At 33.3% G+C, this 26153-nt stretch overlaps 2 protein-coding genes across 8 annotated transcripts in view; one reads left to right on the plus strand and one right to left on the minus strand.

Annotated features, from left to right (window-relative positions):
- Window positions 1–26153, plus strand: part of LOC129797822 (uncharacterized) — a 63893-nt gene that overhangs the window by 23879 nt on the left and 13861 nt on the right. For all 7 annotated transcript variants that reach the window (XR_008751362.1, XR_008751364.1, XR_008751363.1 and 4 more), the window contains 4 exons: window positions 8592–8875; window positions 10282–10870; window positions 13869–14009; window positions 17094–17218. Coding sequence is in view for 3 of the 7 variants with exons in the window: in XM_055840659.1 (XP_055696634.1) it covers window positions 8592–8875; window positions 10282–10870; window positions 13869–14009; window positions 17094–17218 (1139 nt within the window). In the remaining 4 variants the exon portion in view is untranslated. The remainder of the gene's footprint in view (window positions 1–8591; window positions 8876–10281; window positions 10871–13868; window positions 14010–17093; window positions 17219–26153) is intronic.
- On the minus strand, window positions 4224–5269 carry LOC129797831 (uncharacterized). The gene is made up of 4 exons (XM_055840675.1): window positions 4963–5269; window positions 4779–4868; window positions 4584–4699; window positions 4224–4510 (listed from the first exon to the last, which is right to left on the minus strand). Exons 1-4 carry the CDS (start codon window positions 5153–5155, stop codon window positions 4337–4339), a joined length of 573 nt encoding a protein of 190 aa, XP_055696650.1. The 5' UTR covers window positions 5156–5269; the 3' UTR covers window positions 4224–4336.

Genomic DNA, 26153 nt, shown 5'->3' on the forward strand with positions numbered 1-26153 from the left:
TAATGGGGCAATATCTCCGAATCCCCATTATCGATTTCTTTTAAATTTTGATATGTTGTAGCCTGACTCAATATCTTTCACCAGTCCGAAAATGAAGAAATTCTATGTCGCCGTTTAGAAGATATGGCCATTTGAAAAATTCTTGAATTTGAAAAGTTCTAATAGCCATATCTCCTGAAGTGATTGACCGATTTGGCACATCTTAGTATCAAATTAAAGGTTTTGCGATTCTCTATAACTTTTTAGAACATCAAAAAGCTCTATAACCATTCCTTGAGGTCAATAAACGCCAAAAACTGTTTTAGTAAAACAAAAAGGCGCCATTTTGTGTTCTAGAGGTGACCTTGAAAAGAATTGAGATATGTATCAAATAATAGCTTATTTCAAGATCTTTCCAAAACTAGTCACGAAATTTCTGTAGGTCTAATAGAACTTGAGATATGAGCATTTTTATCTTTCAAATTGATGAATTTCAGAAAAAAATCAACTTTGCCTATTAATACTACTCACAAATTAAATTACAACGCATAGACTGACCCATCCGCGTTGTGGTATACCAACTCTAATAACTGGACGCGTTATGATTGACTTTCCCTTTAAATCAATGCACTAAACATATAGCTAGGTAGCTAGGTTTGCAGAGAGAAAGTATAAAGGCAGATTGTTGAAAAAAAACTAACTAAATCAAATTTTATGGAGCACAAACCCTCTTTACCAATGCTTTAGAAAATAAATTGTAATTTGTTTTGGGAGTATCAACTCGTGTACAGAGGAATAATTTTCCATTTACCGTTTTCATATTTCATGCTTTGAGTTTTTCCTTTCACCCTCTTCTATCTCGTTTTTTGTTACCATAATTTGCCAAATGCACAGATTTTTTTTATACTTCTGACTTGTTTTTCGTTTGTTCAATGAATTTGGAGGTGAAATTTCAACAAAGCAACAAACAGGTGCGTTTTTTCGATAGCATACACGAGGGGGTATCATTTAAAAGTTTCCACTTCTATTGCTGCACCCTCCTATTTGTCCTGATTTTTTCCTCATAAAATCTGTAATTTATTTTCATTGGTTCGATCACTATGGTACATACATATATACATATGTATGGTGTACATAGGGGATGGAAAATAAACAGTTTCTTACTTTTCTCTCTGCCGTATAGTGTTGGAAAATATTTGCAAGCAATTGACCTGACTTATTTATAGTATCTAAGTCGATATAAATTTTTTCTTTAGATCGGTTCATTTAAGAGTGTGCCGAAAGGAGGTTGAACGGATGTTGTTTCAATTAATATGAAGAGAAAAAGCCGCACCCCAATAGACTACCTTACATATCCTTCTCTATCCCATTTCTTTCACGTATGACTCGGAAAAGAAAACATTCGGTTGTTTTTTTATTACCTTTTTATATAGAAGTACTTTTGAAGAAGTGTCAGTGACACCGTAGTTGCTGTTGTGCATGGTATAATACAATTTTTCTGCAAAAGTCTGTTATTTATCTCATTGCAAAGTTGGTGCAGTGGAAAAAAGAAGTCATTCCCCACAAACATATTTATCTTTCAAAGTATGTTTTCGCCTTATCTTTCTCTTCCACACATTTCTTAGTTGGCTTATGCAGGCAGTTACAGTGTATGTACTGTAAGGATTCAAAATCCACCCTTATATCGTATCTCTTTAGGTTATTTGTACTTACTGTTGAGATTTTAGTTATTTAAAGGAATTCTTCAAAAATATATTAGGAATTATGGGATATATGTATGTACATATTATATTATGTTTAAACGTCAACTAGAGAAAATTTTCTCGTCATGAGTAATGTCATCACGCTTCACTCAAATTAATAAATCTTGCTTTCAAACAGATTATTAATTTAAAATTGTTATAATTCTGGAACTTTCATCATATATTGTACGTAACGTCCTTCGGTAAAATCCTTTCTTGTGACACACTTCCGGGAAACTATAGTATTATGTTTTCTTGTGCATACAATCAAGACAACATGGTGTGAGAAGATGGGTGGTGAAACGTGAAATTGTCGCGCCTAATTTGAACATCAAGAACTCCGTAGGGTCGTAGGCATAGGAAACATTCTTAGTATTCCAGGAATGTGATCTAACACAAAGTATGGTGTATAGTTGAATGTAAGTTGCTGATAGATATGGATGAAATGTGTAAGGGAAAGGATGCTCTGGCTAGGAAATGAGGAGCCGGAGATGAGTCTATGGAATCCTTGACAAATTCACATTGAATTTCAAGTAGTTGGCATCAACGTGGAAACGTACATAAATTATGTAAAATCTGTATCATAAAACACATTTCAGAACGTAGGCAGGACCGACAAATTTCCTGCGCACATATATTGTACATACGTATAGTTACAAATTCCCTTCTAGTCTGGCGTGGGAAACTTCATGTCGAGCCTTTTTTTTCTACATTTTCCACCGAGTTGAGGTATATTCAACACATCCATGAAAGTGAACTTACTTCTTAGTGTTATTGTATATAGTATGTAAGCACGTTCTGCACATTTCCATGCTCCCTTGCCTCTCGTGTTTGCGTCCAAATGCTACCCAATGATAATGTTATACTGTGGGTGTAATGTATCCTATCCTAGACTTATTTCAGTTTATATGCAGAGAAAATACTTTTATCCTTCCAATTGCCCTTGTGATCTAATTAAATAAAATTTGTGGATTGACTTAATTAGAACACATTATCTTAACTTAACTGATGTAACTAAAGCCATTTTATTTTTTTTAAATGTTCCTGGATTTGGTAAAATAAGCTTATTGCACCACACAAATGAATTTCGCCAAGACCAAAACTATTTCAATTGAAATGTCTTCTTATACACAAAGGAATTTAGGGCAATGAATTTCGTTGGGTTCCAGAGAAGCTTTAAGATAAATTGGAGAAGACTCACAAATAAGTTAATTTCTTCCATGAGAAGCTGAAACAAAATGAAACTATAGATTTATATATAGATTATAGATTTATAGATATATAAGGACTAAGAAGTTATTAAACTGTTATCTCGATTATTGTAAGAGTGCGAACTCTATAAGGTTATATCTACCTTACATAGAACTGTGCCCTTTGCTGTATCCATCGAGATAAATTGACCTATTAAATTTTTGTAGATTTCTTTTTGATTTTTGTACATTTCTCTGAATTCTTTTTCGTAGAATTACTCGTAAAACCTATTAAAAAATCCATCAAAAAGTTTTAATAATTCGATTGAACAAGAAAGGAAAAAAAATTTAATTTTACGTACCATTGGATTCAATTCAGTTTGTGGGGCTTTAATTTGAAAATACCTCATTTTGAATTTTAAATTGAGATGTTTATTTTCTATATGTTTTCCTATACACGACACATTGAAATAAATACTTGAAATGGTATGAGCTTTTGTTCTGTCTCCTGGGAGCTTAAATATACATACATTAAGAGCATGTCTCAAGAGGGAAATATTAAGCTTTTTGTGCTCTATATGAAAATGTTTTAGGTGAGAGTTTATTTTTCTTTTTTTTCTCATTCAGTATTTTCGTGTTGAAGAATTCCCTGTAGCAAGTTCCCAAATTTTATTTGTATAAAGTCAATAAATATCCAAGAGAAAACTAACCACCCATCCATTACCGCCATTTCGTCGCCGGAGGAACCTTGATCGATTTTCGACTTTGTGGGAGAAAGGAAAAGAAATTCTTATTGGGTGGTGTGCTGTAACTTATTTGAATTGGGATACTCTATACCCATTTCGTTGTGATCCGCCTTCCAATTTCCGGAACTCACATGGATCAATATCATCATTGAGATGTAATTTCTCTGAGGATGCATTGCGGAAAAAGTTCTCAACGATGAACATTTTCCATCATTCCGTCCGAAGCGAAATTAAATACATACACACATACAATAAATTCTACGCTATATACATAATGAAAATCGTACCGAGATAAAATCAATCATTTGATAATTTATATTAGCAAATTATGGTGTTTTTTTTTTTTTACTAATATTGCAATTATTTTAATTATTCCGTTTGTATAAGTGAAATCTTTAGGACAAAAAGTAAAAGAACGAGATTGCAATTAAAAAAGTTAATTAGTTGCTATATTTTCTTTACCCATGTTCTTTTGGAGCTCAAAATTAATTTATTTTACTCTATGTTATATTTGCATTATGTATAGGGGAATAAGAAAATCATATTTTTTTTATACACAAGACAAATTCAATGATAAGAATTTATTTTTCAAAGTTTGCAACCGCAACTTTTTTTGTTATTTCATTCATCATTCACATAATTCACATCAACTTTTATTTTATCTGACATGAGAATTTATTTAACTTTTAATGAAACAATTAAAGTAGAATAAGAAGCAAGTTTTTGGCAATGAGTCCGGGTAGAAACCATATGCGGTGAGGAATACTGTGGCAGGTTTCAGTGGTTTCGTGAAAATGAAATTAGCCAGAATATAATTTTCCTTGAATGTGGTGCTCAATGTAAAGTTTGGATCCTGCAATGGAGAAAAAAGAGGGGTCATTTTTCTCTTTTAACTTTTATACCGGGTCCCCTGTGGGTGGCCTTACATCTGACTCAAACTTTACGTAGGACATGTGAGCTTGTCCAGTAAATTCCATTGTTAGTTTTTCAACATTTTTATCCGTGTACGATATTCTCGATGTGCTCGCCACCAAGATGTCGCCTAAAGTAGTTAAGTAACGTGGTGTTAGCACAAAAAAAAACAACTTCCGCCAGAAGCAGAAAATTGAATGGTCTCTCACCTTCAACTCGATTTCCAAATATCACATAATTGCTGCCATTGGACGCATGCTCAATAATGGGTGTGAAGAGGTGATGTTCAACATTTTTGCCTTTATAATGAGAATGAGATTTAATTTATTATTTTGGTAATTTGGATCATTTCATCAGATATGAGAGGATGCACGCTTCAGTTGCATTACATACTTTTGTATCCTGAGGCATGAGATTCACCAAAAGCGTAATTGTATCCAATTTGTGTTTTATCCAAACTCTGTATCACCGAGGACGTATTGGCAAATTTCTCTATTTTAAATGTATCTAAATCCGTTGGATTATTCTCACTTGCCACCATACAAATGATGTTCAGAATACAAATTAGTAAACACTTTGTATCCATTTTGGTGGAAATTGCAATAATTTTTGATTAAAAGTGTAATTGGAAAAGTCTCAGTATCGCACTTCCGACAATACGCTCTAGTCACTAGGATGCTGATATCGAACTGAATATTGTTACTTTTTGCGGATATTGAAGAAGTTGGTGAGAGAGAACTTGGCCTTTGCTAAAAACTCGTTTTCTCAATATAATCTTTGTAGTCTGGCTTCTTCTGTCGTATGAAATTATATATGAATGTGATTTTTTTTTCTATTAACGTATATGGGGATGGGTATTTGCAAAATAACCTGTTCAGGTGATGCGGCATTCAAACATTTGGAAATACCTGGTGAGACAAATGGGAAATCAATATTCAACTCTGTGTATTAGTTTCTCGTCATTTATATCATCTAAACGCAAAATATATATTTACGTAAAAAGACGTGAAACACGTTCTATATAGTACCTACCTCACATTGAATGAATATTCTTGTATGGAATGCAAATTGTATCTAATATTTATCCATTTATTCACTGTACTACCTATACCTATACAATTTTGCACGTTGCAGAGGGATGCAAACAAATTGATCGTGTAATTTATGTTTCCTATATGTAGTAGAATAAACCAATTACAAAACCATTATTACTCTTCGATTATAATTGTGATAAAATGAAGAGTGACAAATTGTTGCTGAATCCAATAACTGGGTGTTTGTATACTACAAGTTTTGATATATAGTTTTTTTTAGATATATTTATTGATCATCTTCATTAACAATTCGTATTTGTGAAATTACATATGTACATTATATATCCAGATTCCCGAATCTTTCTTAATATTTTAAAACATCAAAAAGGCATTCACCTTTTTGTATGTTTTCAATGATCTTTAAATTGAAAATATTTAACACATTAAAAGATTAAATTCAATAAACAAGTCTCTCAAACTTTATTTTCTTTCCATTCTCCTTGTCTGACAAGTTTTGTGATTCTGAGAAGTGAATTTGCTTTAGAGCTTTTTTTTTATTTGCACACCTTGTTCGTGCTTGGCTTATATATTAATCTTTCAACTTCATTGAAAGGAAATTTTAAAAAAAAAACCAAAAAAAAATATTCATAAAATAATTATTCCGAATAATTCGAAAAATTCTCTACTTTAATCTGAGTTCATTGGAACAAGAATTAGTTTCCCCTGAATTGAGCTAATTAAAATTTTCCGAGAATATTTGGATAAATGTTTTTACCTTTGCTGAATATTTAGTTAGGAGTGGCATTGAGTGTGGTTGATGGAAAAAAAGGAAGATGTGTGGTTGGGGGAATAGACTAATTTCAGCTTCGTTAATCATGTTTGTAAGTTGAGTAGAGAGAAAAGCTATTTCAGGTAGACTAATCACATAGCATTGGCAAAATATTCCCGGAGCACCTTATACGAAATTGTTTAACATGGGTGTGATAGCATCGAGTTGTTGTAGCCGAAGGAGAACCAAAATAGAGTATCCCCATGTACATGATTCCGGTGGAGAAAACATTATTGGGTTGGTCAATGAATTGTTCGTGGGGGATGTGTAAATGCCTTCCGACCAAATGTTTCCATTTTCACCGTTCCAGCACAGCGTTGTTCCTGCAAACATAGGCCACTAACAATCCACAACTAGACCATATATGTACCTATATATTTTCTATGGTTTTTTGTTCAAATTTTGTTAAATTGTGAGATATTAAATATAACAGTATATAATACAAAAAAAATCAGCCTAACCAGGAGATTTCTAGTCTTTACGAAGTAATTGTTTTTAAAATGCTCAATTTAGCTGAGGGTGACAACATTGCTAGGGAATGAAGAAAAAAAAAACGTCACAAATCACGGGGTATTGTATGTAGTGTTACTCTATTTGGTATCCTTAGCCCCCTTTGGGTCTGGTAATTGGATGTTGTTGAGCTTCTGGTCCTTCCATTTCCACACTAATGATCATGAAAATATTTATTCGTCAGAAAGCCCCCATTGGGAGTTGACTTGAGATGCTTTATGCGGAAAATCCCTCCAGAATGTCAGAGATTTCTCGCATCTTGGAAAATTGGAAGCAGAAACATATCGACTACAGTTTCCTTTCTACATCTCTTTTGGTAAAGTGCTTTGCTTTTTGGCAAGAGGCATATGGGTTAGTTAGAATGTTCAACATCATCAAAATACTTATAAAGAGTAATTTCAAATATTATGTTATGTAGAAGAATTATTGAGGGATTTTTACGACTCCTATGTAAGGTTAAGGCTCTAAGTTATCTCTATAACATCAATTTCAATAAGAAATTTTCGGTTGAACCTTTTTAATTTGAAAATTATTCTACCACGAACTTTTTCATTAACTTTTTATTACAGAATTTCTGGAAGGAGTTGTCAGGATTGTTAGTGGTTCCAATTATGTCTTTTTCATTCAACGCTCTAGTAAATTTGCCTAAGATATGCTTGATGCAGTTTAATTGGATACGATATTGATTTTGGGGAATTGTGCTCCGAGTCATTGTGGCATCCTGTGCGATGTGAAGGCATATTGGGTAATTGAATGATTCCATTGGTTGATGCTAATTAGTAAGTCTCATGTGATGCTTTTGTATGAGATTGGTATGAATTGTTAGAGAATACGAATAATATCGAATGTATACTGCTCAAGGATGTAATTGAATACCATTGTAATTGCTCGTCTCCTTTAAACAAATGGATATCCATTATAGCAATTAACAGTGAAAATCTTAATTATAATCATTTGATGGGTTGGATTTATCAAACGGAAGAAGAGCTACTCCTAGGTCTAGCGTATTTGTATTATCTACTGTATACTTGATTTGTTAATAATGTAATTTTAACTAATTATTTCAAGATGGATTCGCATCGTGTCACAAAATAAACCTCTGCAAATATTTCAGAGAGATTTTGAGGGGATTATTTGGCAAGTAGCGTACAATTTCCGGTAAAGTTGGGCAAGGGGATGAGTGAGAAATTCCCACCTAGTGTATTTTGAGAGTGAGAGACACTGAGTGAGAAACATTATATTGTGGTGGTACACACACAGAGTGGATGGTGGTTCTCATTGAGTGTGTTTCGTGGATGAAAATGAGAGGGTGAAATTAGGAAATAAGACCCCCTGGGCCCCTATGTTTTCTATGTAGTCTGACATACAACCCCGGGGGCGGCTGAATGTGTTTTTCACAGTCCTATGGAAATTGTGAGCTTTAATTTGATCGTCACAATTTCCGCTCAACATGGGTTACGGTGGGAAGCTCTTTTCGGCGCTTGACACAAATTGACAAATGATGTTGGCATGTCGATGCCTCTTTTTTCACGAGATTCATGGTCCACTTGAATTTCACCATTCATTCACCGCACATTATACCCTATATAGTAACTATATATATGGGACAAAATCAATGATGACTTTTTCGCCTCTTTTCCCTCTTGCAGATGATGAAAACTCTCACGTACATGGTATTTTGACGTCGGATAATCTGTTTGATGGGACAATTTCCACAAACGTTGAGACTTTCTATGTGGAACCAGCACTGAAATACTCAAAGGCCTTAGATGATGCTGGAATTCATTCAATAGTGTACAAATTGAGTGATGTTAAGAGCCATCCGTCACTTAATGCTCAGCACTGTGCCAGTGAAAAGTTCCATCGAAAACATGTACTCAACAGTAACTCTAGTGGTGAGCGGAAGCGTGCTAAGCGGTGGCTCCCGGAAGAGGTGTGTATTATCTACATATAAATTTACATTTTTTACGACGAAGAGCTCTGTTAAAAAAAAGCTCCTGAATACTAATTTGTATGTCCTTCCTCCGCCTCTGTGAAAGTTTCCTCTTATAATGTTTTCTACCTTCCTTATACGGGAAGTTCATAATGAAATTTTGAGGTTTATTTCCGTATAACACTGTTTTTTAAACCATCTTCGCAATTTTTTTTACTGTGAAAATCTTCCTGAGAAAGGGATATGGGGCATATGATATCATCATAGGGTTTTCCCCTTACAGGTGGAATAATGCTAAAGACTTCTCACCTTGCATTTGCAAAGTTATGATTACGTTAGATGTGTAGAACTGCATATCTAGTATAGTTGGTCGGTGCATTCAATTCCATACAAAGTTTTCAATTGAGATTAAACAGTACGATCCCATGAAAATAGGCACACATGTGTTTGAAGCCTGGTATTTTATGTATTTTTGCTTGTTTGCAAAATAAAATCTTCAATTAAAAAATTGTGTACAGAAGTGATATAAAGAAATGCATTAAAAAAGTTGTTAGATAATCTTATGATCTTTATTGCATTTTACTGTACAAATAGACAATGGAACTACTTTCAGACCACAGACTGTGTACACCTAGTCACAATTTCATTTTCACCGATTTGTTACACGGTGATGGTGTATGCAAGTGCATAGGAAGAACTTCATATTTTCCCCTTCTAGAGGAACGTAATATAGCCATGGTGCATCTTATTAAATTAGTTTAGTTATGTAAGAAGTTGTTTACCATAACTGCATTATTGTAATATTGTATGGTGCTTCTAAGTGAGTAAATTTAATTTCACTGAATAATAACGTATAAATTGTGCTAATGCACCGCAATTTTTTCTTCATTAGAAAAGAATTTATTTTTAATGCATTTCAACATAATAAAGAGATTTTTCTATGCACAATTGAACTAAATCTTGCTGGTGGGTCTTTGTGCAATGGTACGTATCCAACATAATAAATTGTTAAAGACAAAGATGTTTGTTGCGTAAATAATTAAATTTTATGTCTGGAAAATAGCTCATTGAAATTTAACATGTCTCAAATGTCCAAACAACGTGAACTATTTTTTGTAGCTCTGATTCTCTTATTTTTTTCAACGTCGTGAATAACGTTTGCAAGACACTTGCGCGCGCGAACATGGGGAAGAAATGCAAAGGGCAGCATCTTTTGTGAATCAAATAAGTCACATCTTAGCCATCACGTAGGAAATCCATTGATCTAATCGTGTGATTATATGAGATTTTGAACAAAATGGCTTTTGTATTGAATGGGGAATGGAGAAGAGGTGGAGGGGGGTGGGGTGGGCGTAAGTACGAGAAGAAACGTATTAATGGTGCAATTTTGTAATTTAATTTTACAGCTGTCAGAGAGTCAAAATCCACCACTACCATTAGATCTCGACGTGCCGTACAACGATGACTTCAGCATCATAAATCGCAACAATAATCGAAATGACGACGACAAAGGCAGCAATGCTGGTGGAATCATTTCCCGTACCAAATCGAATCGGCAAAATATTCTTGTCGGCAACTACAATCCCAACAGTGACTTCAATCTCCGGAACACGTTTGGCAATCGCAATATAATAGTTAGCAGTTTTGACAATTCAAAAGTGCCAACAACGATACCATCGAACTCCTCGAGACCCAGCCACAAGACCCATGTGGAAATCATCACGAAGAATGGTGCCACGAAAAAGCCAAATATTATTGTGAATAATTACAATCCCGATGTGATATTGACGCATAACAACTACAACAACTACATTCACCTAAATGTTAAGAATGAACTACTTGAACAGTCCAAATCGGCATATGATAAGAAAAGCACGTGCATGCTATACCTCCAGGCGGATCACACGTTCTTCCAGAAGATGGGCTCCGACGAGGCCAGTATTGAGGCCATCACACGCCATGTACAACGTGCCAATATTATCTACAAAAATACAGGTGAGTTATCAAATTCAATGATCATCATTCATCAAATTTTTCACCATCAAAATGATGCGATTAAGTACTATAGGCCATATATGCGAATTTTATGAGCTTTCCCTCAAGAGGATTGTCATTATTGAGTTTCATTCCCTGCATACAAAATATGTGTAGTACAATCTGTGAGTTTTCCCGAGGTAATACATAAATCATGGTTCAAACTTCTATACAAAATTTATTAATTAGAACTTTTGGGACAAAATTATCCTGCATTATCATAATTTGTTATATGGTACATACATATATTCCTTTGTATATGCAATATACACACAATAGTATAACAAAATTCAATTTACGATCTATCTACAATTTCGAAACATATCATACTTTGCCTATGTTTGAAAGTTCTATACATTAGTGGGTTAATAGAAGAGATGATGTAGCATCTTTAGATTCTCACCACCACCAACATTAATATCCCACACATCTCTCCGTATAATGAAATTAATTCACATTCGCCCCGGGGCTTGCCTGTCGTTTCGTTACATCTTTTTCTGACTTATTCCATTCGTTCCTCATTTAAAATAAATTAAATGGTAATTATTTCAAAGGAGGATATTATTTTATTTGGTGCTTAATTGTCACAGAATTTTATAGGAGATTGTCGTTATGAATTCATTGAATTCCTAAAATGTTATATATCTACTCAAAATTTCTTGCGTCATGGCATTAATCCGGGATCACTGGTACAATTTGCATTTGGACAAACCCCTCGTGGAAATTCACATAGAGCTTAATTAACTGAATAATTTTCTTCGTAATCAACATTCACCATGAAAGCACCTAGAGATTAATGATGGAAATCTGTTTTGGTTTTCACTGCTCTCTCAACAAAGAGCTGCCCGCCACTCTGGGGAAATTAATTATTGGGCATAATTTTGGGGGAAATACACGCAGAGAGCGAATGGGGAGGAGGAGAAATTCCATACAATGATGATTCAATATTTTCCTTTTATCAAATGATTATCTTGCTTCAATTCAACAAGGGTTGACAAATTAATTTTCTTTATAAATATTTTTCCTTATTTTTTTTTGTTGAATCGAGAGAAAAAAAAGTCGATATTTGATTTCTTTTTCTCATTTCAAATTTTACCTCCCCCTCCATTTCGCCCTATTGACGCCCGAGGTTATCCTTAGCTTCAATAAAATATCCAATATCACATTTCATATGCATATACACAATGGGGGACGACTCAACAGGAAGATGACGATGAAAGGTGAAGAGGGTTGTGGGAGCGATTTGATATTGTGGCTCAAACGGAAATAAAATTTCAAACTCATCCTTGGTCCCTCAGGTGGGGATGAAAATACATAAGAATATAGGACGTAAGGAATAGAAAAGGGTACAAAAAAAAACTTGAAATGCCATATAATGGTGGAAGGAGTGTTTAAACATAAACAATTTTCGGGTGAATTGAATCATGAAAATGCTGGAAACTCAAGGAAATTTAATAACAAGTGCTCTATTAAAAGTATGAAGATGTTTTTTCTGCATTCATCCCTCTGCTCATCCCTCATGAATATATTTTTCCATATTAAGTCGGTTAGGAAGGCAAAAAAGTGGCCACATGAGGAAAATTTACGAGCCCGGCTTTCCAAGAAATGCAATTTGGAAATCTGATAATGTTAAACTGGAACACACTAATGACAGTCATTTATCTTATTTTCTTTTCTCATTTTTCCTCTTTACTTTTTTCCACCCCAACATCCCTTACTTTTTCCCTATTGACCTCTATGAATACTTTGAAAATTTTTGTGTCCTGCTTTCTGATGCTGAATTTGAACAAACCCACAAAGCTACCCTTAGGAAACTTTTATCAAATGAAATTAGTTGACAAATCCTTTGCATTGAAGCGCAATAAAAGTCATCTCTCTTTCTTTTTTTTTCGTAAAAGCTCATGACTTCTATCCTTAATGCTAGGCAAATAAATGGAAAAGATATTGTACATGTATATAAGTTGATGCTCTAGTAGACAGACTTTTGCTGTCACGTTTAGATCCCCATTTATCTTAATGGAAATCTATCATATTGATCTAAAAGTTATATTTTTTTTCATCATGGGTTTTCACATAAATTTATATTCCAATCCAACACATAGTTTTTTCCACAAATACCTCTTTTATTGCGTGAATTATGGCACTGAGGATGTCAGTATTCTCACTCGTTGAATCACAATGGATGGCCACTATTAATAACCACACTGTTTAGTTTTTCTCATTTTCTCATATGCAAAATTTAATGGTTTTTGCATATTTAATATTATGATTTATTGAAGATTTTATATTTTATTTATTTATAATAATTATTAAACAGTGTTTAAAGATTTTTCTTCTAAATTAGTTTACACTCAATGTATTAGATTAAAAAATTAATTTCTGGCAAATCTATTCAAACATTTTTTTTAATCAAAACTTTTATTAATTTTATTTCAATGCTCAATTTTTTTCATGTTTAAAAAATAATTAAAAACATTTATGGATAAACAATATAAATTAACAAATGATATGAGCAAATTTGTGCAATTGATTTGATATCACATGCAATTATTTCAATTTTGACACCACAAACAGTAGTTATTCAAACATACCTACATAACATAAACATTTGAGTAAAATGATAAATTCTATTTTAATTGATCAATTCAATCATGCCGATTTCATATAGAGAATTTAATTAACTTATTAACAACATCACTATATTTACGTGTAATACAGTACGCTTTGTTATTAAAGCTTTATTTAACAAGAGCTCGAAAACATGTACACGCTACATGTAAACATATAAATTGTAGGTAATCCCTTTCACACCAAATTATGTTACATGCCAAGTTTGAAAAAAATAATGAAAGAACTTTAAAATTAAATTTACATTTTGTGTGTTCAAATAGAAATTTTTGCCAAAGCTAAAATTTTTAGTAAAGATAGTCAATTTTTTTTTTTATTTTCTTTAACTCAGATTTCAACGGTGATGGAAAGGCAGACAATATCACATTCATGATTAAGCGAATAAAAGTCCACAACATGAATGCACTGAAGGATCCCACATATCGTTTCCCAGGGAATTATGGTGTCGAGAAATTTCTTGAACTCTTTTCAGGTAAGTGAATTAGAACATTGATTGTGGTAGAAATTCTCGTAGGTGGGAATTATACGTTTTATAGTTATGTAAGCTAAGCGTTGATCTCCAGCGGAGTGCTCAAGAATTTCCAGTGTTTCGTAGACAATATCCGCAATATCCGGTGTATTGTCAATTGAATCATGAATATTGGATTTTGTCCAGCAATATTGGTTGAGAAGTGGAAGAAAATTTCTGTAATATCGAATGAGAACTTCCCCACAACATGGTCCTGGAAATGAGAAATTTATTATTAAAATTTATTAATTAAAATTCACTATAAAATTTATTGCAGTTAATTCTTTAATGCATTGCATAATATACTTTATGCAAAAAGTCATTTTTAGTTTAGGTATCCTTCTCTGCAAAAAAAAGTTTTTTTTTTGGAAAGAGAAAATTATATTACGACATTACAAAATTATATTAAATCGTCATTATATAAAAAAAAACGTAGTGTAAAATCGAAGTGGTAATTACATTAAAATTAAAATTTTCATTAAACTGATTTAAATAAATAAATGAATTTCAATAATGAAGAGATTTTTTTTACAAAATTAATTATAATTCATTTTACATCAAAGTGATTGATTTCCCGAATGTTGCAATTTTTGCAAGAGTATGTATGTATGTCATGTGCGGTTAACGACCTATATGTAAGAGTGATAATTTGTCATAAAGAAAAGCTGTTCAAATGTAAACATATTGCGATAAAAGCTCTGACCCTTTTCATGTGATTCCCAACAAAAGAATGCTGTGTACATAATTCCCCTATATGTGAGATTATTTTCTAATATAATTACATAGAATGAAAGAGACTTTTCACAGATGTTGGTTTTGTGTACCACCATCGTTGGCAAGTAGGGGGGGGGGGACGATGGTATATACAAAGGAAATAAGATAATGCCACCTCACTCGCCATCGAGACCCATTTGGAGAGAATAAAGTACGTTAATAAGTTGCGGGGTAGTAAATTTCATCACATCTAACCACCAACTGTGAAACATCTAATCCACTCCAAAATGTTTAAGGCATATAATCCATTTTACCCTAAATAGCTCCACCACTCCTTTTGTGAAACGTGCAAATAACAAAAGGTTTTAATGATAGCAGCAAATAGCGAGAGAGAGAGAGAAAAGAAAAAATTAAGACAATTAAGTTGTTTGAACTTTATAAAATACCCCTTTTAGCAATCCACTGGATGGCTCTCAGTGTGGCGACGATGACTTCTTGTTTTCTAGTTGCTAGTGCTCGTCTAATTGGTAGAATTAATGATGGGATAATTGTGAAAATCTAGGAGCAAGAACAAAAATGGTTTGCCACGTGATAATTTTTAGTCCTTTTTAATTATTTAAACAAATTTACCTTTTGTGCTGTAATATAAATAAGATGTTGCAAACCATTTATAGCCATTTTACGATAATACTCATCACAGTCGTGCAATCTGTAATTAAAGTAATGTAGGAAAAAAAAGTTAACAAGATTATCGTACTCAATTGAATCCAATTTTAAATTAAATTTTATTTTCTTTTACACGTTTTTTTCAATTGAAAATATCTCTGAGAAGGATAGTCTTTAAATGAAATGGGATTTTTTTTGTGACGATAAAAGAGGAAAAGAATATACAGTATAGAAGAATGAATGTCTTGAAGGAGGATTTTCTCATCATATTCAGTGGTGTAATCCTTGCCAGGAATCTGTCACAATGTCGCTCTCTGTCTAGCCCATCAACTTAATACACCATTTTTCGTCTTGGACGTGCAAAATCCATCTATTAAGTGAAATTCTCACATAAAATGAGAGAGTTCTCTATATACATACCCATCGAAGAAGATTGGCAAATACCGGAGATAAAAGTTGCAATCCTCCCGAGATTTTCGACACTTTTGGCTTCTATCTCGGTGTCGCTCGTTGACCATTGGCAATTTTGATAAAATATCATCTCTTCCCACTAGTTCCCGAAAAGCATGTGACGGAGTTTGTGAAAAATTCTCAATTTTCAATCTGGTGGGACGGTAAGAAAAATTGTCAGTAAACAGAAATTTTTCATTTTCACACAATTTAGGACGGTGCTTATGGGTGGGAAGGTTCCATAGAATGGGAGCACACATAGTATGTGGGTGAAATCGAATGGAGAGATCCCATTCATTGTGGCAGGGAGCTTAAAAGAAGTGTGGAAAAAGAGATAAAGTTGAGCCCTTTATGGGCGCCACTCAATCTCTTGGAGGATTGTTTCGCTATAGCGAACACTTTCTTTGATCCCCCGAGAGGGGTGAAGTTGAAAATTTTCATTAATTTTATTCCACCATAGTCACACTCATAATGGTAATACTTTTGTAGACCCTTTGGACGATGGAAGAGAAGGATTTTTTTCCCTTAGTTTGCCCATAGATACACCATAGAGAAGATTTCTTCTCTCACTCATGAAATGTGTTGTGTGGTGAGGAATAAAAGAATGGCTGCTTCTTCGTAGTATCATCAAAATGACGAAGCGTAAAGTTGCTAAAAGTGGAATGCCGTGGGGAGAAAATGTGTGAAAAAGCTCTCTCTCTCTGTGTGCAAAGAAACACTGGGAATTTTATATATTTTTTTGCTGGATTTTTTCCCCGGGTATTATTCCTCTCTAAATACCCGTCAAAATGAAGAAACTCAAGAGGGAACCTACTTCAGAGGCGGTAAAACTTTGGTGTCTGACCGGAGAGCTTCTCGGGTGAAAGGTTCCACAAATCGCTGAGAATTCTTCCTTCTCATATTGCTGTCTTTTTGGTGGGGTGGAATTCCTTTGTAATGGGGAATACACAAAAACATAACTTTTATCAATAAATTTTCCAACACAGACAATTTTAAAAATATTCCAAAAGGTTTTAAATCCAAAAAATTGTGTAGTTTTGAAACAGAAAATTTTGCTTAGTTATTTCATCACGTTTTATCGCGAGATAATCAAATCACTTCGCTTTTGTGTTGAATCATTTTTCTCGAAACGTGGAAAAACTCACTAGGATTTATAATTCAATTTTCAACGTATACGTACATATATTTATGCAATCCGTATATTTCACGTATTTTCAGAGGAAGACTATGATGCTTTCTGTCTGGCGTACATGTTCACTTATCGGGATTTTGAAATGGGAACTCTTGGTTTGGCGTGGACGGGTGATCTCAAAAATGCTGGCGGAGTCTGCGAGAAAAATGGGGTAAGTTGAGCCACAATCACGTTTTCCTATTTAATTGAATTTTAAATTTGTTTTTTCTTCCAATAAACAAATTTGCCGTGTTTTCAAATAAGTATCCTACTCCTCAATTAAGTTATCGGAACTTGTACAAAAATTAGAGAAAGACGAAAAAGTTGGATGAATAGTCCGTCATTCTTTTTCAAAAATCTTTCTCAATGCATTGAAAAAAGAAATTAGTGAGAATTCATTGATGTATTGTAAATAGCGTGCCATTTATCAGTATGAAAGATTAAAATAAAATGCAAATAGTCGCGTGATTTGTACAGGCTGTGTGCACAAATATGCATCTGCTGGATGGAAAATCTCTCATTCAGCTCAATTGATGAAAATTAATACACCTCAGGGATATACATTATTGTATGTATAATTATCACGCGTAAAGCATATAAAACACATAATACAATCTCCCCAAAATGGGCGGTAAAAGCAATTTATTCCTTTAGGTAAGGGGGATTGTTTGGTTTGGCCTAAGATGAGGGATTTATTTTATTGGAATTCCATGAAATATTAATACCATAATAATTAATATAACTTCCCCCAACGGGCAAATAAGTGAGTGTGTGCGGATTGGTTTGTTATCTCCTAAGATGACTAATCACTGGTACTCCATCGTACATATGGTCACCGATGTGCAATATATTACATTCTCAATCCGGGTAGATTATATTCTATGAGAATTGTTCAGCCTAAGAAAATTAATAGGAACTTTGAGAAATCTCACTTAAGCTTCTCGCTTATGCGAGTGTCTCTTCAGTCATGTTGAAGGAGTAATGTAATACCAAAACTATTTTCCAACATTCCAATGTCTTTATATCTATTTATACATAGTAAAGAATTCGGAATTATGCATTACATACTTCAATGGCAGATTGGCAGATTTTTTTTTTAAATTAACTAAGGGGTTGAAAAAAAAAATTAAAAATCTCGTATAGGTATAATTTTCACTCCATTACCATTTCTTCAACTTAAAAAGGATATTTTTGAAGGAATATTATTACGCAAAAACTCGATAAAAATTCAATTGTGAAATTTATGGGTGCAAAAAATATTATTTATCGATTCTCTCACATGGAATCCCTTCTACTTTATCACATTTATTTATGTTTATTTACATCCTTTATGTTGATATTTTCATCACTTCACAAACTCATGAGGATATGTATGCTGACAAATATTAACATGTATATTTTCGCAAGTATACCTAATATCCAAATTTCCTCGTGAAATTGAATGTTGTGTATTATGAATAATGAATTTCATTTTTCGTTTTTGGTGCATTTGTACAAAAAAATGTTTTAAAAAAAATGAAATGGAAATACATTATCAAGTGAAATTACCTCCAAGAGTGGTGGTGTATAAATCATTTTGCACACAGTTTTATCGGGAAATGGAATTCTGGACGGTATGAAAACGCCGCTTTTTTTTAAATTATAACATTAACTTGGAAAATCTCTCGTGAGACTTACATTCTGTTTCGCCTCACGATATAAACAGTCTAATTAATTTTAATCAAGAGAAAGAAGACCATACCTAAAGGGTAATTTTATCATACTGAGGTTCATAACTCTCGTACAGATTTATTATCTTCATTACATTTTTCCTCACTTTGGGTTGGAATTAAATTACATATCTCTCAGTGTTTTTGTTTCTATCCAAAGAGTGACATTAAAATCCTGTGATGGTCTACTTTCACAAAGTTATCTCTCAGGGTTGATGAAGCATCCCAAGTATAACGCAAGTATTTTAATTTAATCAATCTGGGTAAAAATAAACATATACAATCTCTCTTTTTTTCGCTTTTGACACAGCACAAATCTTGTAACAATTTCTGGTCAGATTTACAACTCTCATATATTTCCTATATATGTGAAAGCATGAAAAATGACACCCGATAGCTTCGGCCAGCAGGTGTATATCCTCTGATTCAATTGTGTAAGGTCGCTTTGGGGGATGGAGAAGCTGTGTGCTTAGGGTGAACAAGTACCGGGTGGGAATGTTAATGTCAGCAAATTCGTATTTCTCGGGTACAAACATCGTAAAAGTCGCAATTAGGCGATAAAAATCAACTTTATCCCAAACGTTACCTTTTCATGCTTTCAATTGCTCAACAGCTATGGCTGGGTGGTAGCAATGTTGTGGATATATTATGGGTGAATGCAGAAAGTATGTTGTACTTTTACAAGTTCGTGCTTGCTGCTAAAACTCTCATTATATGGAATTTGTGGTGGAAAAAGTCATCTCTTCATAAATTCCATTATTACCATCCCAGACACGGAGGTAGATAATACTACTGGTTATAGCCGCCTTAATTCCAAGCCCTTCCTCTGCACATACAATATCTCAGGAAGTTATTGGACTCACTTAATTGAATTTAAATGAGAAAATTATAAATTTCTGATCGTCAATTAAATCTCTACGTGAAAATTACGTTTAGACCCTTAAATGGCCTAAACTTGGGTTCAGGGGTATAATTTTTTTCTTAACTCCCTATAAATTTTCCAATTTCTCATACTTTTACCATACAAGAAGTTTTACCATTTAATTAGAGAACAAACTATACATACAACATAAAATAGCGTAGAAGATAAGCACCGCAAGAAACTTCTTCACATGGTGTATCGGAACATACTTAACACTTTCGCAACAACAAAAAAAGATAGCTAATTGCAACTTGTATCCGATATTGAAGACGAAAACTTCCTTCATGTGTTTTCTCAGTTACAGTTTTACTACTCCTAAAGTTTCATATAATTGCCTTCCTCGTCTGAACCTTACTATGTAATATGTTTCTCTTTTTTTTTTCTCGGAACAACCCCTATTGCAAATTGCGTAATATTTCGGCAACAGGTGTGCTAAAGATTTTTTTTTGGCATGAAAGGCGATATGGAGTTGCTAAATCACAATGGTGTTCCGTCACTCCTTTCTTATGAATACCTATTCACAATAAACCTTATATTTCCTTTTTGAAGTTTAATCCTGAAATTGTGTGGCTGTGTTGGAAATATTTTCATTTGTGAAATGTAATTGCTTAAGCAAATTTCCGTTTTTCCACCGAAAACAGTGTAGAGGTAACACATTGAAAGGAAAATTCTCATTATTCCTTTAGAAATGTTATATGTTGTTATATCTAAACAGAGTTATGTATACAAAAGCATAAAAGTTTGTATTCTTACAAAAGGAATTTGTTTTAACATAGACCCCTAGGGAATGTTGAGCATTTGCTTCACATTTGTCTCTAAAAGAATTGTGAATTTTGTGAAAAGGTGTGGTACATGTGCATGTGCTATGTACATTATGTATATCTATGTATTTTATATTACGTACATAGGCAGATGAAATGTAAGAGTCATTTTCGTACAGTAAAGTGAACTTTCAGAGAACTTTTTAGGATATAGAACGCTTTACTGTTTACATACCTACATGTGGTATATAAAATTTTCGTATATATACATATGTACGACAGTTCTTTTAAGAAGTGTGAAGGGTAAGAAAAGAAGGGTGGCCAAAAAAAGAGAGGAAGGTTAGAAAACTTATAAACCTTACCACGTTTCTGCAATCGATAACTCAATACCTCACCACAATTACTTAGCACACAAAACGTGAATTCGCATCTATTCAGAAGAGTTTTGGCTTTGGGATCTTCACAAACTTACTCATTAAGTCTTAACTAACTTCTCTACTATTGAACCATCATTGAGAATTTTTTTTTGGTGATTTAAAAATTATTGAAACAACAATTAAAAGTTTAAGTATAAGAAGTGATCTATTTAATTTTTCTCGATGAAATTATTAAATAAAAAATATAGGATATTATTTTGCATATTATGGAGACATGCAGAATGTGCAGAATCCATAAACTAGACAACGTGCATTTCTACATTTCCACAAACTTCAATACCTACCAAAATGAATTTCATACATTTGTGGCAAGTTCTTTGAAGATTTGTATGATTTTCAATTTCAAACATTTGTTGCAAACTTACAAACTTGTATGAGTGGATTTTTCATATCTTTAGAACTTTCAAAAATATAAGGGCTGTGGTTAGAATGTCAAGTAATATACATTTTAAGATGAAGGAAAAAAAATTATTTTCTGGAAAACTTTAAGATATTTTAACCTAGATAAAGTTGGTTTCATAACAACCGTAGTGGACTAGACAAAATACTTTTATTGGATTTTGGAACTTCACTGACAACTTTAGGAGAGAGTTTATAATCTGTGAGACATGTAAAATGAAATTCTAAATATTCTGAAATGCTCTCTGAATTTTTCTCATATTCCTCCAAAAGTTTACATCCATTGCCAATGGATACACTTTTGTCTTTTTTTTTTATCAATATGAACCGAAAATTGCGGAGAATAAAGAAATGGTCTTTGTGCTCTGAGGGATAAGGGAGGCTGGGGATTTATATATCAATAGCAGTGGGTTATATTCCCGCAAATAGAGCGAAATATTGTCGTTTCTGGGGAAGCTTGAGCCTCTAGGGTCGGGGATTCCATATATGATAGAGTTTGTCTCTCGTGATTGGGGCGTTGAGTATATTGAGGGGGTGCAGAAAGAGGGGTTGAGTGTATTTTGTGAAACACAAAATGTACGTACCATATGTATGTACATATATACATACATAACTGCTAGTTGGTTTGTTTTTGAAGTGTCTCAGTTATATGTTTCTACATACATTCCACGTTCATATCAAATGTGTTGTCCTATTCGTGCTCATGCGAATATTTTGGGGAGCAGCCTTTCAGAAATGGTGAGGCCGATCCTCTTGAATGGCGAGCAGTTCGTTTTAATAATATTGATTATTGTCAGGCTGTGATGGTTTCGTCCATGCAATGGAGATTTTGCCGAAATTTCCCAGGAGTTGATTCTCTGTTGTATTGGGATAGAGCCGAAAGAGAGAGATGTTTCCATCCACATAAAATAAAGCATGAATTTAATGTATGTAATGACTACGAAGGTTCTATCCCAAATTTTTTTTAAGAATAAGACATAGGTACTCATTCTTTTTTTTTGTTTCTACAACATTTTCTCTCTGTCCTTTTTTATCCCTAATTTAAACATGAGATGGAATAAGCATTCGATTTCTTATGCTAAGGTTAATGCTTATGCTATTTCAGGTTAATGGGATTAGATGAATTCATTTGTTTTTATTGCATTATCTCCTCTCAACTTAATTAAATACTAAAATAGAGCAATTGATCAGTATGCATCGCAATACTTTAAGTTTGGGTATCTACTTAATTATTTAATGTGTATTCAGTAGAATAGTTGGAATAATTAATGCAAACTTTATTTATCAAATAAGAAAACGATAAATATTTAAATTAGTAAATCTTCTCAGTAATTATCATATAAGTACGTGACAATATAACTTCTCCTTATACTTTATTGATTCCAAAGTCCTTTGCATTTCTGCTTAGTATGGTGGTATATCTAATATGCAAACAATGAATAATTTATGAATGTCTAAGGAGAAATTTAATTAGTTCAGGGGTACGTTTCACATTATCTATTGAATTGCTTTTAAAACATTAAGTTAACTTCCTTAAAGTCATCATACAATTTTTTTTCTTAGAAAAAGTTTTCTATGGCAATTAATTTGGAAAATCTTTTAGACTTTTAGACTTGTTTTTCTTTAATTAATTTCAAAATAATTTAATTTCAAATAAGTATATTTACTTTATTCATATTCATTTCATTTACCTATATTAACACAATTCATTCCATCTCAATTCACCTCGCCCGTCTTGCCTTATTATCCTTGATTGCAGTCTTCCCAAAAGTGTCACGTTTCAAACACATCACCTACCCAATAAATGGAAAGATATGCGAAGAAACGTAATGAAGTTATATATTGAAGGACGTGTAGACAAAAATCTTGATATGAGACAAAAATATCTTTTATGAGTTTTTGGGATTTTTTTCTCTACATATTGTAAATTATAATACATACCTACCTACATATGTATATGAGAAAAAAACAGATAGAAAAGGGAATTTCATAAATGTGTTACACCAGGGAAAAGTAAATTGAAATATTTTCATGCTCTCAATTGTACTGAATAAAACATTTTGCAGATGAGATTTAGTGTTAACATTTTTTATATGGTATAGCCCAAGTCATATGGTAGGAGGATTTCTATGTACTAAACGAATGTGAGAGAAGTTGCGGGAAGCTCACTGAAAAAGCTCGTAATTCCCTTCTATGTAAACGATGAAGAATAACCTTTCAGAGTAAGAAAAATCCCAGAAAGACAAATTATGTCACTGTAAGTCTTGTTTACTTTTGCTACACAACAGTGGGACCGGAAGTCATCTTGTGTCCATCCCTATGATCAAACAAAGGGGAAAAACTTTTTCATTCTATCTCTTTCGCAGAGATTTCTCTCATATCCTCTCGGTATGGGAATGCTGATGGGGTTTCGAATGAAAGTCAACACGAGAGAAGTAGTCGGATTTAGGTAGTAAAAGAAGAGAAAAAAATAATCTGCTGTGTTTTCACTTCATACACCAATCCCTCTATAATTAATGACTATGCTTCCGCCACCCCAGCAAGTGGTAGTCAAGGAAAAAAAAGGAAACATGGTGTGACATGAAAATTTGTTGGTATATAAAAAAAATTGTAAAAACGACAATGGGATACATACACCATAATTTAAATTACTTCATTATTGTTGGTGGTATGGTCCAGACCGTTTAAAAAATTAATGCTACAATTTCCCGTTTTGTAATTACACTTAACAAACCTACATAGCCTACATACGCTGATGAAATGGGAATTGTTAATATCAGTTTATATTTTTGATAATCAAATATAACAACAATGCGCTCAACTTTCATCATTTTGAAGTCATTCCATGATGTTGCTTTTCATTTCATACAATATGTTTTGTGTGTGCCTCCCAGCGAATGCTTATAATGTAGAAGGATGCTATTACAGTGTACGAGAGATGATTTCCCTCCTGTGTAGAACAACAACCAACCGACCAAATAACTTACATGCCATTCCAGTTATTTCTGTTTACTTTCCCTGTGTATCCTTCCGCTACTGCTTGGTGTGTCCTTTGTGGGATAAAGGATGTCATGCACAATACAAGGGCGAAGTACCTAATTGAAGGAAACGCAGAAAACAATTTTAACCCACCCAGTCTTGTAGGGAATCAAAAAAGGATAAAGAATCGCCAAAAATATTCACCATTTTCCACTGGGGTCACAACGAAAAAAGACGATAAAGTTTTGTAAAAATTCAAAAAAATTGGCCGCCATTCGCCATTTTGTCTCTTTCAATGCATGAAGCATATGTTTCAATGCTTCGTCATGAGCTTGTCTACGAGAGTTTGACATTTCATTCATTTTTTTTTTTGGGAGAAAATAAAAAAATTGCATATTTTTTAGTTTAATTATCGTGGTAAATGTGTTTTACGTGTTTTTCGAGAGTGATTTTTATATCTGAATACCTGAAGGATGAATTCCCGCACAGCTTGTGACCGTCTCAGCGAGCACATCATTGGTCGTGGAAAAGGTCTTGGGAAAGGTGGTGCCAAGATACATCGTAAGGTTTTGCGTGACATCATCCAGGGAATCACAAAACCAGCAATCCATCGTCTTGTCCGTCGTGGTGGTGTGAAACGCAAAGGATTCCAGCGCAGAGGATCTCTCAATTTGTGAAAAAGTCATCTTCAAGACGATCCACGACCATTGTTTTTGGATTGCTTTGTTTTGTAACGAAAGATGTGCTCGCTGAGACGGTCACAAGCTGTGCGGGAATTCATCCTTCAGGTATTCAGATATAAAAATCACTCTCGAAAAACACGTAAAACACATTTACCACGATAATTAAACTAAAAAATATGCAATTTTTTTATTTTCTCCCAAAAAAAAAATGAATGAAATGTCAAACTCTCGTAGACAAGCTCATGACGAAGCATTGAAACATATGCTTCATGCATTGAAATGAACAAAATGGCGAATGGCGGCTAATTTTTTTGAATTTTTACAAAACTTTATTGTCTTTTTTCGTTGTGACCCCAGTGGAAAATGGTGAATATTTTTGGCGATTCTTTATCCTTTTTTGATTCCCTACAAGACTGGGTGGGTTAAAATTGTTTTCTGCGTTTCCTTCAATTAGGTACTTCGCCCTTGTATTGTGCATGACATCCTTTACTTGACAACATATTTACACTCAACATTGTTTCTCATTTGCTTGAACCTTCAATGAATATGACACTACCAAGGAGAATGAATCTCTAATTTGTTTGTTTATCTTATGATGCAAAATTAATATACATGTATCTACATTACTTATTTCGCATGCTTATGCACTGCATATTCATATTTTACATACGGAGATATTTTGCTGTATAATTTTTTTTATAAAAAATCAAACCTTTAAAAATGTTGGATGAATTGTTAATATCTGAATTACAAAATCACAAAGAACTTATATTTTATCACGACATTTTGTCATGTTTTCTTGATATACATAGACCAGTAGTAGATTAAGCTTTTTTAATAATAAATTCCTACTGTTTAATATAAAAACATTAAACTTTTAAATATATGTACGTACATACATAATATGTGTACGTATTCCGATAGCCTATTAAATAGCCATGTAGATACTTTTAAACTCTTAAAATATGGTAATAAAATGGTCATTAAAAAATTTTACAAGTGAGGTAACACCATGGAAGAACTTTATAAAGATATATAGCCTCACAGCTTGGTGCGCTTTCGCAACTTTCGGAAGCATGTAATGTGTGCGGTCTATCGTTTAGTAGCTTTAGTACCCTCCCGAATAACGAGAACTGAATCTTACACATGATGGAACTATTTAATGTTCCATACCAATCTATAATAACTATCTTTACATACGATGGGGGCATTAAAGT

The sequence above is a fragment of the Lutzomyia longipalpis genome, chromosome 1 (genome assembly GCF_024334085.1).
Source record: "Lutzomyia longipalpis isolate SR_M1_2022 chromosome 1, ASM2433408v1".
NCBI lineage: Eukaryota > Metazoa > Arthropoda > Insecta > Diptera > Psychodidae > Lutzomyia > Lutzomyia longipalpis.

Coding starts and splice junctions, on each gene's coding strand:
- LOC129797831 (XM_055840675.1), bottom strand. CDS start 5,155: ATGGATACAAAGTGTTTACTAATTTGTATTCTGAACATCATTTGTATG. Junction 4,700..4,778: donor ATTTGGAAATCGAGTTGAAG/GTGAGAGACCAT, acceptor TAACTACTTTAG/GCGACATCTTGGTGGCGAGC. Junction 4,511..4,583: donor ACGTAAAGTTTGAGTCAGAT/GTAAGGCCACCC, acceptor TCTCCATTGCAG/GATCCAAACTTTACATTGAG.